The following is a 16,309-nucleotide window of genomic DNA, read 5'->3' as shown; positions in this document are numbered from 1 at the left end:
TCTTCTTATTATGGCAATGTTAACCATAAGGTTTTCTCTGTGGTATATTCAAATCAGACATGGTTTTGACCTATCAACATTAATAATGCACATTAGTACAGTATTAATTAATTAAGGTGCGTGTTGACATTGATGTTATTTTTTCATCTTCAATTGAATCGTTTTGATGGGTATTAGTAGCAGAAATACTTCAATCAATATTTTTACAATGGCAATATATATAAATTGTAGAAATCATCTGAAATGTAAAACTAGTTATTTGTCCGCACACTTTAACATTTATTCACATCTTGGAACATAACTAGGCTCGGTGTCAGAGGTTTGAGATCACCAATAAAAAGAGAAAATACCATTAAAATTGATAAGCTTTGAGAAATAATCAAACGTCGTTACCAGTTTGAGCTCCCCCCACCACCCCCCAAACCCGGAAGTAAGCAGTAGCCTTTTTACTCCCCACAACACGTGGAGTGCAAGTCTGATTGACCAAATATAGTCGCACAAAGAAAAATGGGAATTTGCCGATCAAAGATCAAAGTGCCAGCAACTCCACCTCAAATCCCTCCTCCACTATTAGTCCTCTTACAGAACATCAATTTTTCACACATCAATGATGGCTTAATAATAGTTGAAAGACAGTTGCATAAGGATGCAAATCTTGCCTTTGTCTTTGCAATGCTTTATAACGTGCATGTGCTGATTTAATATAGCTAAGTAAAAAGCGATCCCTTTTGTATCGGGGCTGCAGAGGCGTTAGTAATCGCCCGAATCAAAGGAGATGTAGAGATGTTAATTCCCCGTACAGTTTATACACAGCACGCTCATTTGATGCACCAACACACTTCATTCATAAGCTGGTTTAATAAAAGGGCAGAAAATAAATAATTGACCATCACATAAATATTTAACCACAAATTTGTAAAAATAGTGGTTGTGCTATGTATTGAATATTATTAAATGTATTGTGTTTTTCTATTATTGATTTCTTTGGAAAGTAATACATTTTCAAATAAATTAGCTAACTAAGTGCAAACTACCTTATAATATTGTCTTTTTTGTCAAATATAGCTTACTTTACGTGAAGTGCACAGTCGAAGTATACAAGCTGCAAAAACGATGTACATCAATATATTTGTATTTGAAAAATCTTGCACTTTAAGCTACTGAGCTAGTGATCTTGTGATGCCCTGGTGCAAATGCATTTCAATTCACAGGAGCTACCATATTTCAATTAATATTTAAGGTTATGTCTCATAAACACACGCGTCTATTAAACTCGAAGTAATGGTACGGCAAGCTTTAAACTTTCCGTTTCAGATTACCTATCACTTCGTATGGTTCAGTTCATTATTAAAATTACTATTATTACAGTGCTCTGTATTCGTGAACATGTTAAAGTCACTAGTCATATGGTGCCGGCAATTATGCGAAGAAATAATAGTAATAGTTTGCCAGGAGAAGGAAATATATTGTTGCATACTTAATAACCGCACGGCATTAACAAAAGCAATGCACAAGAATTACAAATGAGTATTACTGTTTATTTGGAATGGTTCAGTGCGGATCAGCATCGTGCAGTTAGAAATCTGGTCAGGCCAAGCAATTAACACACATGTAAAAAAAGATGAGTCAATTTTAAAACAGTTGCTTGATTCACTATCTGGGAGAGAGAGAGAAAAAAAGATCGATTGTAAGTAAGGCAGCACAGGTTGCAATATAGAAAAAAAAACTAGAATGGAGTGGGAAAACCCTTGATGGGTTGGTGTGTAAAAAAAAAACTGGAGCAAAAGTTAGCGGATCAAGACAAAGCAAGAGAAAATAAAAAAAGATTGAGGAAACCAAGTTCAAGGGCTTTAGATTAGCACTAAAAGCCTCAGCCAGCCCCTCTCCCTCTCTCTTTAGACTCTCTTCCCCCTCTCTCTCTCTGTGTTCTCTTTTAATTTATTTATGCAGACGTCATGTAAGTCCCTCCTCATTACTCGGTACGTATTCCCCTCTTGTGCATCTCATTAGTTTGCGAGCGGGACAGTCTGTGGAGCTTTTCCTGTCAATCAAAGTGTCAATCAAACAGCGGCGAGCCTTTGAAGTGGAGCAGCCGCCGCCGAGTCTCCAACAACTTCACTCCGAGCAGGAGAGCCAGCTCTTCGGCGTGCTTTCACTAACAATTACCGCTCCTGCAATTTATTTACTTACTCGCAAGACAGCGAGGGGGGCAAGAAGAAAGAAAGAACGAAGAAGAAAAAAAAACCATACTTGCGACGGATTAACAACAACCAACCAACCCCCCCCTTCTCCCCCACTCCCTTTTTCCCCCCTTTCCTCCTGAACGAGTTGCATCAAGTCGATCACTTTATAGATATAGAGATATATATAAAAAAGGGGCAAAAGAGAGAAAAACAAATTAAAGATGCCGCAGCTAAACAGCGGTGGCGGCGACGATCTCGGGGCCAATGATGAAATGATCTCTTTTAAAGATGAAGGGGAGCAGGAAGAAAAGATCTCGGAAAACGCTTCTGCAGAAAGGGATTTAGCAGACGTCAAGTCTTCATTAGTAAACGAGTCAGAGACCAACCAAAACAGTTCCTCAGACTCCGAGGTAAGCAGCAACAACAAAAAAAAATTCTCTTGTTTTGTTTGTTTTTTGAAGGGGAAGGAAAGATTGCAAAAAAAAAATTCATCACCTCAGATACTTTTTTTGGGGGAAAAAAATAATAATATTGCAACCTGATGATCGCTGCTAAATAATCCAAACTCTTGTGTGACTTTTTGTGTTGTCTCTCTCTCTCTCTCTCTCCCCCACACTTTTGCCATCCACCATGTTCCTCTCAGGCGGAAAGGCGGCCGCCGCCTCGGCATTCAGAAAGTTTTCGGGACAAATCCAGGGAGAGTTTAGAAGAAGGTGAGTTGGCCGGAAAAGAGAAAAAAAAAGTTGTTGTGTGTGTGTTTCTCTCTCTCTCTCTCTCTCACTCTCAAATGGATCGGGAGCGGCTGTTTAAAAAAAAAAGGGGGGATTGTTGTTTGTTTTGATTTTTATTTTTCGGTTGCCATTTCAACACACAAAAAAATGTTGAGAAAAGTTTGATCCCTAACTTTTTTTTCCCTTCTCTTTTTCTCTCTCTCTCTTATTCCCCGCCATGTTTCTTGACCTAGCGGCAAAGAGGCAAGATGGAGGGTTGTTCAAGGGCCCACCATACCCCGGCTATCCATTTATTATGATTCCTGACCTGGCAAGTCCTTACCTTCCCAATGGATCTTTATCACCCAGTGCGAGGACGGTAGGTTTTTTTTTCCATTTTAAAAGTCTTATTTTTAGGGGACGTAGAAAAGTTTTCCAGCGCATTTTATATTTATATATATTTTTTAAAAGCACCTAAAAACAACTTTTCCTTACACGAGCACAGTGTTATTTTCTTTTCCTTCGCCACGTTTCTCTTAGAAAAAAAAAGGCGGGCAGATTTTATTTTAAAAAAGAAATAAGGTGTTGACATCTTTTTCCTAAAGGCTGGCAACTTTTTGCCCTGTGCCATGGTGTGTGTGTATGTTGGCAGAGTTTGTTGGGACTAGATGGACTGCAGAAACTTTTCTAATTTGGGTGTATTTAAAGCAAAAACCTTAGTTCAACAAGTGGACATGATTCGACTTTCTATTGTCAAGGAGCTGTTTGTTTCACGTTCTTATTTTTTTTTAAGTAGCCGTGTAAAGTCAGATTATTTATTTTGCTGCCTTTTTTTTAAAAAACATGTCTCCCCGGCTGAAAAATCCTGTGTGTATTTTTTTTGCAAGCTGATTGAGCAAGAAAAAAGAGGCGTGCTTTTAAAAAAAGGGGCAGCTTTTATTGACACCCTTTACAGTAAGTTGTGGAAGGCGACTTCATTGAAATCTGGATGTGTTTTTGAATATGATTCGGTCCAGTTTTGTTCTTTTGTTTTCATGGCATTCCGATTAAGGCAGCCAGACCTTTTTGTAAAACCTTAACGGCGTTGGAAATGTAGAAATTTACAGGTCATCATGCAATACAATTGGGGTCTCAGCGGGACATTACCATTGCGATTGGGACTAATTTGCTAGACTCGATAGGCTTTATGTTGCTTCCTAGTTTACCTCCACGATTCCTCGAACTGTCAGCTGCCGTCAGCGTTGAAATAGCAGCAGAGTCACGTGAAATAAACTAAGCAAAACTTTGATACTTTTTGACAAGAGGCAGAAGCACTGAAACTGTCCTACACCAGGATTGAAAATCCTCATCACGTCGATTACAATGCATTATTATTAACATTTTGGTTTCCCCCCCCCCCCAAAAAATCTGGTGTTTTAAATTGAATCCACGTGCTGGATTCATGAAAGGGGGTCCTGTATGAAATGTTATACAGGACTTTGACAGTGTCATTCTGTCAATGTCCGGTTATATTGCTTGCAGTGGCGAAATCCGTAGTCATTCTGCTTGCTTACATTATATAGACCGACCGAAGTGGATGCTTTCAAAGTGATTTGAGTTTCCGTTCATAAGACATGATTTAAACCACCCTGTTAATAAAATCTTTGGCTTTTGTGTAAAATTTGTCGAATTTACTGCAGCTAGAGAGCAATTGATTTTTTTCAGTGTAATTTTATATGGCTAAATAGTAATTTAAGATACATTAGATTAGATTTCTTCTACAACTATTTAGATAGATTTTTTGGGAAGATGTCAACAGGACTGAAGATGGTGATGATGGTCATTCTAGTTCATTTAAATTATGTAGGCTAGAATTTTATTAAAATAAAATTGTGATTCACTTAATTTATCCCAGCTTTGATTTAACATCCAGCTCCTAAAGTTTAGCTCTCTTTTAGTTGAACAGATCTGCTTAAGATTTAAAGGAATTACAGCATCAGTACAGAAAACCCTGGAAATATTAAAATAAAAAATGTATGGTGTTTGGTCTATTTTAGAAAGGCATTGGTGTTCACAAATAGTTTTTGTTGAAAGTATTTATTTAGAAAAATATACATTTAGATGCACAAATAATTGATAGTCAACTGGTCCAGTATTGCACACAGCCCACATGCTGAAGCACATTGAGACTTTTGAAATTGGAACATAGACTTGATGCCATTTGTTAGACCAACATATACCATAGCGCATTAGGTACAGAAAACCTTTTGTCTAAAATTTCCACATGTACTTAAATTGCAGGCCTTTATGTATGCTGTATCTTGTGAATAATGTATTAGATTGTACTGCTCTACTACAGCCCAGCAAGTAGTAACATAATTAAATGTCTAGTTTGGGTACTGTCAGTACATTATGTTGGGGATCTAGATAAATTTATGATTGTGTTAATTACTACAGTAATTTTGGTGTCATCGGAACATTTTTAATGCTAGTTTTCAGCTGAGATTACGTATATTGCCAGCATGGGGCAGTGGCCCAAAAGCAAATAGAACCTGAATGAAACTATACAGGCTCCTCCATAGAGGGATAGATGATAATATCCATTCCTGAAAATTGTATGGCAGTGCTTTCATGTGGTACATATCTTTTTATTAGTACAATGCAAAAGTATTTATCATTACACAGTTCATTATGTTTTAAATAGGAGCATAAAATGCATATCACGTTGAACGGAGCAGGTGTTCAAGGCCTTTTGTGTTCGGAGATTTGTGCATCATGTTAATGTTTATGACAAGCAGTTAAAGTACAGTTCAAATACTCTTTAGAACTCTCCGTTTACAGGGGTCCCAGTCAGCAATTCCTTCTGAGACCCTTTTCATTACTAAATATGTGATCTATCCCTTCAGTCAAACACCTGTATATCAATTACAGGTATTGCTGTGACACATTTGTTGGTGACCTTTTTAAAAAAAAAATACAATTGCCATAGTGGGATCCCTGACTTTACAGATGATTTTAATGGTGCTATCACTTTTATTTATCTTTTTTAATTTTCTTCTGAAGGAAGAGATGATTGTTTAAAGTACTTTTTTTAACATGTTTACTTAGGATATTTCAGCGTAAGCTTTTTATTATGGTAATTGGAAACAACTGGTCTGAGTTTGTTCCGTACCTTTGGAACTATACTATAGGCAAGTTGAGCTGAAAATGAAACCACATTGATCAAATGCAGAATTATTTTCCTCCTGTGCTTTTGAAATTGAATTCTACAAGTGACACTTCCATTTAAAAAAAAATGGGAACTGCACCTTGACAGGAAAACATAGTTTAAGGGTTTGCATGTGTATGTTGCTCTTTGCCAGTCATGATTCACGAGTCAAGAAATTCTGCACTTTTATTGTTTTCAGAATAGAACCTATAATTCTTAACTCTTTTTTAAAAAAAAAGTTATGGGTGATTCCTGTTTGCAAGTTTGTATGTGTAGTACTCCTTGTGAGCATTATGATGCAGGACATTGTACTCTTCAATTTCTTAGCCCCGTGTTTCACTATTTTAAATGCATATATCTAGATTTAGTTGATGGAAATCAAAAGAAAAGGATTGATGTGGTTTAAAAAATGAATTGAAACGCAACAAAACTGGTTGAGAAATCATGTTTAGAATGATGTGCTTGGGAGTGACAGCTGCAGAGATTTGTGAGAACATAAGTTTCTGTACCATGACTAAAGTTGGAGGAGATTTTCCAGCTGTCCTGTAAACATTTTCTGCGGTGGCTAGTTCAGTTTTTGAGACCTACATTTAACTCTCGTGTACAGCAATTGTATGGCAGTGGTGCTTCAAGCACCTGAGATTGAGGAGAAATACTGTTTGCTTTCTGGTTAAACCTGAATTAGTCTGCTAGAAGTTCCCTCTGCCTCATTCCACAGCTACTGTGCAGCCAAATTTACACCTTGACAAGCCATCAGAAAGAAATATGCCCCCAAACCCTTGGCTAGTAATTGCGACAGAGCCATAAATCTGCAGTGATTATTTATGAATTTTGAAATACTTGATGCCGCACTGGCCTTGTACCCCATGATCCACAAAGATGTTGGGAGTGGGGTTTGGTGCTGAAGAAAACTGGGGGATTAGAAATGTATTGACTGGCCAGGTTTCATTATTTCCTTGCAGTGTTTATTTGTAGTTGGCTGTTTTCAATGTGCGGGGTTAACCCTCTGAACACATCAAGAATTGTAATCTGGATTAAGTGTGTTTACATAGGGTTTTAATTGTATGTGGCAAAGAGTTGGTTAATGCCTTGCTCCCAGGTGTGTGAGAGATTTTGTAAATGTCTTCTATCTAGCACTGTGGCTGCACATGTTAATTGTCCCTAATTGCCATCTCCAGGGGGTTTATGGTGCTGAATGGGTTCTTTAACACCACATCAGACCCTTTCTATATGTCTGATGTGTCAGTATATGAGCAGTTTTAGCAAATGTCTTGTTATTTTGCTTTTGGATTGTGAAGGCATTAGTAGGGCAGGGTACATTTACAAAGTCTAATTAGTCTGTACTGATTGTTCATGGCCTGCCAGACCAGAAGGAGTAATTTGCACCAAAAGTGGAGTCGAACAAAACCAGCGCGATTTAAAAAAAACAATAAATCACTTGCATATTTGTGCAGTGATTCAAATGGAATTGAGACCGCTCCCATCTCAACATGTGGTAAATTTAAGTCAATGAAATGCAGATGTAGATTATGGTGAGGTTTCTCAGCAGTGATCAACAAATGGAAAACTATGCTGTAAATATTTACAAACTAAATTTGAGCACCAGGAGTTTTTGCTGTACCTAATGATTAAGTGCAAATGGTGGTGGGGGTGGTCTGTACTGTTTGTCGCTGTTTTTTTTAAAAGGAGGAACCATGCAATAAAAAAATGCCCCCTTTTGCAAAGAGTTCAATTGCTAACACAATTCTCCTTCAGCGTTTTTATCCACAAGACTGGGTTCAACATCAAACTTTAAAAAAAAACTTTCTGGAGATGAGGGGAGAAGTCAAAACCCAAATCATATTGGGTCAGCCAAGTAGAAATGGTTAGAACACTATTAAAATTCAATATATTTTTCCCTTGTCATTAGTTCTCTGCTAAGCACTTATTGTAGCCGAATACTCCATTTTGGGAGGCAGGGAGAATGTTGGGATCAGCTGCTCTTGTCTTTTTTTTTTCCGTTCCCCCACAATGCTATTTAACTAATTTGGTAAAACTGTTGGTGGTGCAGATGCCACAATTCAGTCAGTCTGACTGAATGAAGCGACTGGAAGAGGTAGTATGATAGTGGGTGGCTCCAAGGTTTGTGGGTTTTTTTGCGTGGGGAGTGGTTTGGAAGGAACCCCTTTAAATTTTTGTGTGGGGAAAAGTCAATTCCTTTTGACTGCTGAATCTTGAACTTGGCCAGGGGGACCAACTTGAGTACTGTGTAGAAATAATGCGCACATAGATGACTTGGTGCACCTATACGCTGCGGTTTGACATGTGAGCTCCTGAATTCTGGTGGGTAACGGGAGATGCAGAGCAAAGTTAAGTGTTCTTTGTCCTCTGCTCCATCCCTCCCAACAGGACAGTGGGAACAGAGAGCCAGTTGCCCCCAAAACTATTGGTTGATTACAGGGGGCTCAATTTCCCCCAATTATTTGCATCGTTTTTTTTGGCCTGCACCGTTTTTATTTGGAGTAAATTAAAATCTCCCAAGTTTCCCCAAAGTTTCAGTGCTAGCGTAATTTACTTAGGTACGATTTTTTTTTAGGCTACGATTTTTTTTACCTCATTGGGGCATAACCTGCCACCCACGCCAGTTCTGGCCATTTAAGCAAGTTTGGCAAGCTCCGATTTACTCTAAATTTTTCTTAGGATGGCATATGTGACCACTCCGGAGAAACCTTCTGGGCAGTTAACAAAATCGGCGCGTGTAAGAGAATCAGTGCAGCAGATGCAGCAGAGAGGGTGGGAGGGGAAAGAGGGGAGAGGCGGGGAGGCCTTTCAGCCAGAGTTAGGAGCAGCACCTGGAGGAGGGAGGCCCTTCGGCCAGGGCTAGCAGTGGCACCCGGCATCTGCACAGGGAGGCCTTTCGGCCAGGTTTAGGAGCGGCACATAGAAACATAGAAACATAGAAAATAGGTGCAGGAGTAGGCCATTCGGCCCTTCTAGCCTGCACCGCCATTCAATGAGTTCATGGCTGAACATGCAACTTCAGTACCCCATTCCTGCTTTCTCACCATACCCCTTGATTCACCGGAAGTGGGGAAAGACTTTTGGCATAAACACTTCAATAATTTAATAATTGATAAGCTGCTGCAATGTGCAAGGTTCTTGTGCAGGTTGCTGTGAGCTGGCCAGAATGTGTTATATGTTTCACTTTCCAACCTCAGCCCACAGTGCGTTCCTCGTTACCCTGGCAGCCCCATCTTTTTGGCGCAGATCTTAGGCTCCACCCCCAAAGCTAAAGGACAAGCGAGGCGGCGCCAAAATCAACACTTCAAAAGGGGAAAGTTGGATGATTTTTTTTGGGCCCCCAAAAAACGGGCGTAACTTCAAAAAATGGCTTTGGGGAAAATTGAGCTCAGAGAGTGGGATAACCATACATGTGGAATAAGTCTATGGTGAAGATAAGTACAGGGAAAAACAGAACTAACTTTTCTAAAAACCGCACTTGTGCTACACTGAATAAAAGTTGTAAGCGAGTTGATGTCCAATTTGAATAAGGTAAACGGAAATTGACACGTATAATCTTTTTACATAACCGGAGGCTTGAGCTTCACAAAAGCTACTATGGGGTGATCTCATTCCCCTAATGTGTGCAGGTCCCTACATGGCTAGGGGGCCTCAGACATCTGTCTCTGTGGGCCACATAGGTACATGCCATGGAGCCTGTTGTAATTTATGTTCCCAAGTGTGCTGGTACTACAGATCTCGTTCTGATTTACGGTTTATCCACTAATGACAACAGCACTAAAAACAGGCCTCTCTCGGCCACAACATTCAAACTGGACTGTCTATAACAGACAAGAAATCTGAGCACAAATATGCCCGAGTTGCCTGGGCTTCGGGGGTTTGGATTGGTAGGGCTTGGGAAGGGTTCACGCGGTTTTAGATTGGACACCACTACCCTATGGTATGTAACCTTTCTGGAACAGTAAATGGGAAAAATGCTAATTTGTCTAGTTCTAGCATTACTGTGCTTTTCCTGCATTTGCCCTGCAAGTGATGGCCTCTAATTTTTCTCCCTTCTGCCCTCAAGGCAAAAATCTCTTCATTGGGGTAAGATTCCATGCCATCCTGTCTATTACTCTCTAGGGTGGTTATAAACGAGTCTTGAAGGTGAATACAAGTGAGCTGTTCAACTCTAGAGGAAATCACTGCAGGGTCAGATCCTGCCCTCACCTGGAGACCTTGTTCACTTCTTGTGGAGGGGGGCATCCTGGCCAATATTTCCTTTCCCTAAACCGCAGGCTCTGCAGCTAATTATAGTGCCCTATTGGTCCCTTGGCTGAGATCAACTAACTCAGCACAGAACATGGATCAAAACTAGGATCGTTTTCTGGCTCAACAGCTGATTTATTTTGGTTTCAGTAGGGTGCCATTTTTGATTCGACTACATTTTTTGCAGTTATTAAGTTGACCCTGAACTCCCAATATTGAAAAATATTAAGGAATCCTGAATGAAATGAATTATATCATGGAGATATTCTGAGGTACCCTTGGCAAGTATGCAGAATTTATCTTAAGATTTAGGTGCGTGACTCAGTCACTATTGTGCACGTTTTTACATATATCTTAGTCGCTCTCCTGTGGCATTTCGCAGGGTAAGTCGGAGAGAATGCTCACTCTCTTATCTGTCCCTGATGTGTTGTGTTAATTTTCTCTGTCTCTCCTCATCTAATTCTACCTCCCTGCTTTTTCTTTGTTGCTTCTCTCTCCAAAACTCCTTTTGCTTGGTGGAGATAATCAGTTGGCTTTCACAATTCTATTTCTGAAAAATGTACATTCTCGTCCTCCCTCTCTTTCCCTCAGCTTAATATACTTTATAAAGTTTATGGAGCACAAAGCAAAAGCTGTATCTAGTGTATAATCAATTAATTTTTTTCTTTCTTTCTCTCACACAGCCTCTTTTTAAAAAAAAACTTGCGTAAAGCTTTTGAACTTTGATCTCTTGCTTTTCAAAATTATGTGAGGAAAAGCTACTGTGTGCTAGGGAGTAAAGGAAAACATCCTTTCATAAAATCTGACTGCACAGTGCTGTTGCATCCTGGGAAATTATGTACACTGAACGTGCTCAGACTACACAATCCAAACTCAGTTCAGTTACAGCTCTGGGCAAAAATATCAAGTTCAAACCCAGGCTTTTGGGAGAGACTCAGATATTCAAGTAAAACCTGTAATGAAGGCATTAAGAGAAAATTCATTGGATAGATTTAATCAAATGAGTTTGTATATTTTGAATTTATTTATTTTGGTTAAATCCCACTTTGGACACCTAGAAGTATCTGTTACTGAGGAAAGGAAATGGCAATGAAAATTTTTCAGAAAGTATTTGGAGTAATTTGTGGGAAGCTGGTGTACAAAAATGAGCAAGTATTGTGCCATACTGTTACCATGAAAAATACCTGCAGGTATCCTTAATGAATTTTCAATGAAACAAGTGCCCCATGTACCAAATGTAATATATAATGGTTAGATTTTTAACAATTTTTTTTTCCTGAGGTGCTGACTCTGGAACTGTGATCCAGTTCCAGATGCTGGCAGTCTTATTGTTCTTCACCCAAATAGCTGTTCGGAAGCTATGTTTCTATGGAGGACATCCCGTCCACACATGACATGCATACTTTCTAGTAATAGGATAGTAATTTGAAGCAGGAATCTTGTCTTGACTTTTCTTCTTTTCCCAACTCGGTGGCATTGAGATCGTTGCATCCCAACTGTTGCTCCATTTGAGATCAGCAAATTCAGCACCAGCTGGGAATCCAATCCTGGGCTCCTGGTGTATATGTTTTACTCCACAATTCATTTCTGATCATCACCGACAAGTTATAGTTCTGTACCACTCCTCTGATTGTTTTGTAGGGCAGAGGAAAGAGGAAGGAAGAAATCAGAAACATAAAGTTGCGAGGTGAAAACCTGGTCGGAGAGAAGGGATTGTTAAATGGCTTTTGAAAGCAGAGACGGACATGGTACAGTTATAAGTGATTTATGGAGAGTGTTTCCGATGGATGGGGAACAATGGCTGAAACAGTGGCTACCTGTGGGAGAGTGAGAGGTACAGGGAACGAGGAGTAAAATGGCATCACAGTCGTGGAGGATGTCTTCGGGGACATGCAGCAGACAGATTGCTAAAGTAAGAAGTGGCAAGACCACAGAGGGACTTGAAAGCAATGGCGAGGATCTTGAAATCAGTGGTCGTTGAAAGACATTGACTTGGATGCACAAAGACCACTAGTTTCAGATTTGGGGCGATTGAAAAGAGTCATTATTTAAAAAAAAAACTACAAAATGAAATCTGCTTGAATTCTGGCAATTAATGTTTTAGATAAATTTGACAGTGATCTGGGCTTAATACAAGAGTGGCCTGCTGAGCGTAAAATGCCAGAAAGCAGCAATAAAATAACCACAAAAAAACAAATTACTACAGCTGTAAAAATACAATGTTTTTACTTTACTGACTGCAGTGGAGAATCCTGTAAGTTTACAAAAAAAAATGGAGAGTAATGAAATGCTCAGACAAAGAGCAAATGCATGGAATTTTCAAATTAAACCCCAGTGCAAACTGTTGAATAGACACCTGGATTGCTGCTGAGGCTAAAGAGGCCTGTCGGAGGAAAGGGGCTGGTTCTGTGACAGTATCAGATTCCTTGGGGGAGCCAGCCTCCACAGGGATTGCCCAGGGCTGCACTGGTTTTCTGGGAAGAAACGCCTGGACAAGTTTCCATTAAAATTTCAATTGGGCCACTGGGAAATGAATAAAATAGGCAGAAAGGGAAAAACTTGTTAATGTTGCATTCTGAGTGGGTGGGTGGGGGGAGAAACAGCTTCCAGTGTGAGCATTCTCAGGGCAGGAATTTCAGGCTGGCAAAAGCTGTACAGGAAACAAAAGGTGTTTGAGTAGTACTTGTAATTGCTGTTAATGTTAGAATAATTAGAACAGTCCTCCCAGTGGCTGTCTATCAGAAGAAAAGGGATGAGGGATTCAAATTCATGTTTGTCAAAGGGGGGGTTGGGGGGCTTTATTATAATCTTGAGCCGTCCATGTGTGTGGTTCTTGTCTGTCTTTTTCTAATTTCAGCCCTATCTTGTTCTGTGCACTTATTCAGTACAAATGGATTTCAGAAAGGCTGGATGTTTTTGTAACTCCAATCCTTAAGAAAACAGTTAAGGATTCAATTACTACACAGGAATTTGAAGGGGAAAATAGGTTCATTTAGAGGCCTTGTTCGAACTGTGGCAGTCACAGCTAACGTTAATTGTAGTGACTTCCTTCCATTGTAATAATAAATCTCTGGAATTTTTCTTACAATACGTTGTTACCTGCAGGATGTAAACCCGAGTGAATGTCAAGGTGTGTGGCCTGTTGAGTTTTAGAATTGCTGTAGCACAAAAGAGAATTATAGCATTAACACAAAATGTAATTATTTTATAAAGCTAATATCCAATTTGCGGAATTTTACAGGAAATCAGTACATAATAATTAGGTATTTCTTGCTCCATTTCTAGCTTCCTGTCCTGAAGTACTAGATTTCTCACCTACACGATTTCTCTCTTGCTTTTGTGAAGCCCAAACAAAATGTGTTTTTTTTAAAAACTTGACCTCATTGCTTGTTTCCCCTGTTTTAATTTAATAATACAACCTTTTTATCCTGTAGTTAGAACATTGTGAAGAACATGCATTGTCTGTTTTTCTTCCCCAAACTTAATCTGCATTCTGTAACACATCCTATTTATTAAAAAAATTACTACGATCATCTGTGACTAGTTGAGATCGCTCCTTGAGTTGAGGAATTTCATGCTTCTTAACATGTGGAACAATTGCACTTTTTGTTTCTCCTAAATGGCAGTTCTTGCTACAACCCACAGAAAGATCTCAGAAGAAATCTTGCATATGTGGCCTGTAGTCTTTTATGACGTCTGTGGTACTGCCGTGAAAATGACGTTCTGATTAGCAGACTGGAATGGGAGCAGTGCTGAATGTTTGTTTATTTTATAAATCACTTTAAATTTGGTTCAGCATTATTTTTGCCCTCTCATTTTTAAGCAATGATGTCTTTTTGGGAGTTTTTCTAAATTGGCTAGTTGTAGAGCCTACTGAGTGTCAACAGTGATGTGACTACTATAATTTTTTGGAGTATACTGTAAATTTTTGGAGTATCATAACTTGCAAATTTAAGAGGTGATTCTTTTTTTGGAACTGTTAAACATTAAATTACAGTAAATGTTTTAAAATTCTTTTGATGTACAATCCCACTATTCTTAACATTGTTTGCTATGTAGTCCTCTTGACTACTGTATAACTCCTTTCTTAATCCACCATCCCTTTCTAATGCCATTTTGTTAATTGCTGGATGAGTCAATGTCCATTTCACTACTCATGCAATTGACGCATGTTGTGTGCAGGAATTTTTAGCTTGTAATTCAGAAATTCCAAAAGATGATGCTCTTTTAATATATTATTTACTGGACTGACTTTAAATTTGTATTGTTAGGGGGAAAAAAACCTTTAAATGTTTTACTGCTGTACTTTTATTTGCTAAATAAATTCTGGTATTGCAACTTTAATCTATTGTTTTGGATACTGATTCAACTCTGGTGTCAACCCACTAGATGAGTCTGTTTTTATTTAAAACAGCATGAACAATACTTGTGTGTTCACATCAGTATGTTTTTGTCGTGTCTCCTAAACCAACCACGGTATTAAAATTAGGAAATTGGGATAAATGTCCCAGCAGTTGCATTTAATTTCTGATGCCTTTCAGTGTAGTTGGTGTGCAATGGAAACAGCGTATTAAAAAGATTGGATTCTCTTGTTATTGTTTTGTGACTTAATTACTTCTGTCTAGTGGGACAAGGTTTTTCCCACCATTAAAGGCTTATTTGTTTTGCTGGGCAACAGGGAGATGGGACAGTGCTTGTTTGCACGGGGTGCGTGTGGCATTTTTCAATCATTTTATATAGGAAACGTGCAGGAGTAGTCCCAAAGATTTAATCTATTTAATTTAGTAATCTTGGGATTATGATAGGATTTTGTGCAAAATTATGCATAAGCTTAAACTGGATTTAAACCATTCAGTTTTACTGTTGGTTTTATTTGGCAGTCTTATTGACTGGAAAAATAGTTAATGCAAACCCATCTTCGAAGGTTTTTAAAGTAAACTCAAATGTAAATTGGCGTAGAAGGAATTGAGCTGCATGTTTGTATTGTAAATTGTCCATTTAAAAAAAAAAATATGTATGCTTTTTGATATAGCAGTATATATGAGTGAGTAATGATTTTGGAAGGTTGGGAGAGGAGATACCAATCAATTTCTCTCTCAGAATGCAAGTTATATAATACGTTGAGAACTGTGGCTTAATCTTGTGCTAAGATTTTTTTTTAAGTAGTATTATTAGCTACAAGTAAGGTTTGTAAAGGCTTTTCACAGATTCATTTGTTTTTCTGAACCTGTTTTACTGAATTTTTGCGTCAAAAATACATTTTATACTCCAGACTCTGGGTTAGAGCAGTCTCTCTGATATTACCCGTAGAGTTTAACTCCACCGTGAGTGCTGACAAATATCGATGATGCTTCCTGACTATTCGTTGTGGTATTCTATACTTACCCAATGTATCAGTTCATTATCAAATGTATTTACATCATTTCAAAAGAAAAGCTGCCTCAATGTTTTGTGCGCTCCTTGATTATTCTCAGGTAGAATTTTATTTTTTCATCAATTAATTTCATGCCTTTATATAACATAATCTGTCAGACTGTGGTGTAGTGGGGTGGGACAGTACACCCTTTACCTCTTTAAAACAAACTTCAAATATCTGAACTCTTGCTTGAAAATTATTGCCCAATTTGAAACTCCCACTGTACAACAACAACTTGTATTTACATAACACTTTTTTAATGTAGGAAAACATCCCAAGGTGCTTCACAGGTGCGTAATCAGGTCTCTTGAAAGTCAGAGTTGCCAAGCAAGACTCGACTTCATTGCTTTTCTACTAGTGTAAAGAATAGTGACAAAAGTGAAATCATCGACGGTCCAAAAACATGGCTGCTTTAAGATTGACAGCTTGAAACCCTTGCACCTTATCTCTTTCCAGACAATATGCTGGCTTTAATAGCTCTTTTTCCTCCTTCCCCCATCAAAGCCAAAAGTTTGGGGCAAAACTTGGACACAAAACATGCTGGATCAATGTGCATTCTTCATAG

The 16,309-nt window shown here is 38.6% G+C and overlaps 1 protein-coding gene across 20 annotated transcripts in view; it reads left to right on the top strand.

Moving 5' to 3' along the window:
- The first annotated feature begins 2,077 nt into the window (after positions 1-2,077).
- Positions 2,078-16,309, top strand: part of tcf7l2 (transcription factor 7 like 2) — a 164,009-nt gene continuing 149,777 nt past the window's right edge. For all 20 annotated transcript variants that reach the window (XR_011592753.1, XM_070876632.1, XM_070876638.1 and 17 more), the window contains exons 1-3: positions 2,078-2,593; positions 2,827-2,896; positions 3,148-3,272. Coding sequence is in view for 19 of the 20 variants with exons in the window: in XM_070876632.1 (XP_070732733.1) it covers positions 2,405-2,593; positions 2,827-2,896; positions 3,148-3,272 (384 nt within the window). In the remaining variant the exon portion in view is untranslated. The remainder of the gene's footprint in view (positions 2,594-2,826; positions 2,897-3,147; positions 3,273-16,309) is intronic.

The sequence above is a fragment of the Pristiophorus japonicus genome, chromosome 3 (assembly GCF_044704955.1).
Source record: "Pristiophorus japonicus isolate sPriJap1 chromosome 3, sPriJap1.hap1, whole genome shotgun sequence".
NCBI lineage: Eukaryota > Metazoa > Chordata > Chondrichthyes > Pristiophoridae > Pristiophorus > Pristiophorus japonicus.
The sequence above is the reverse complement of the archived record's forward strand: the minus strand, read 5'-3'. Positions and strand labels throughout refer to the sequence as shown.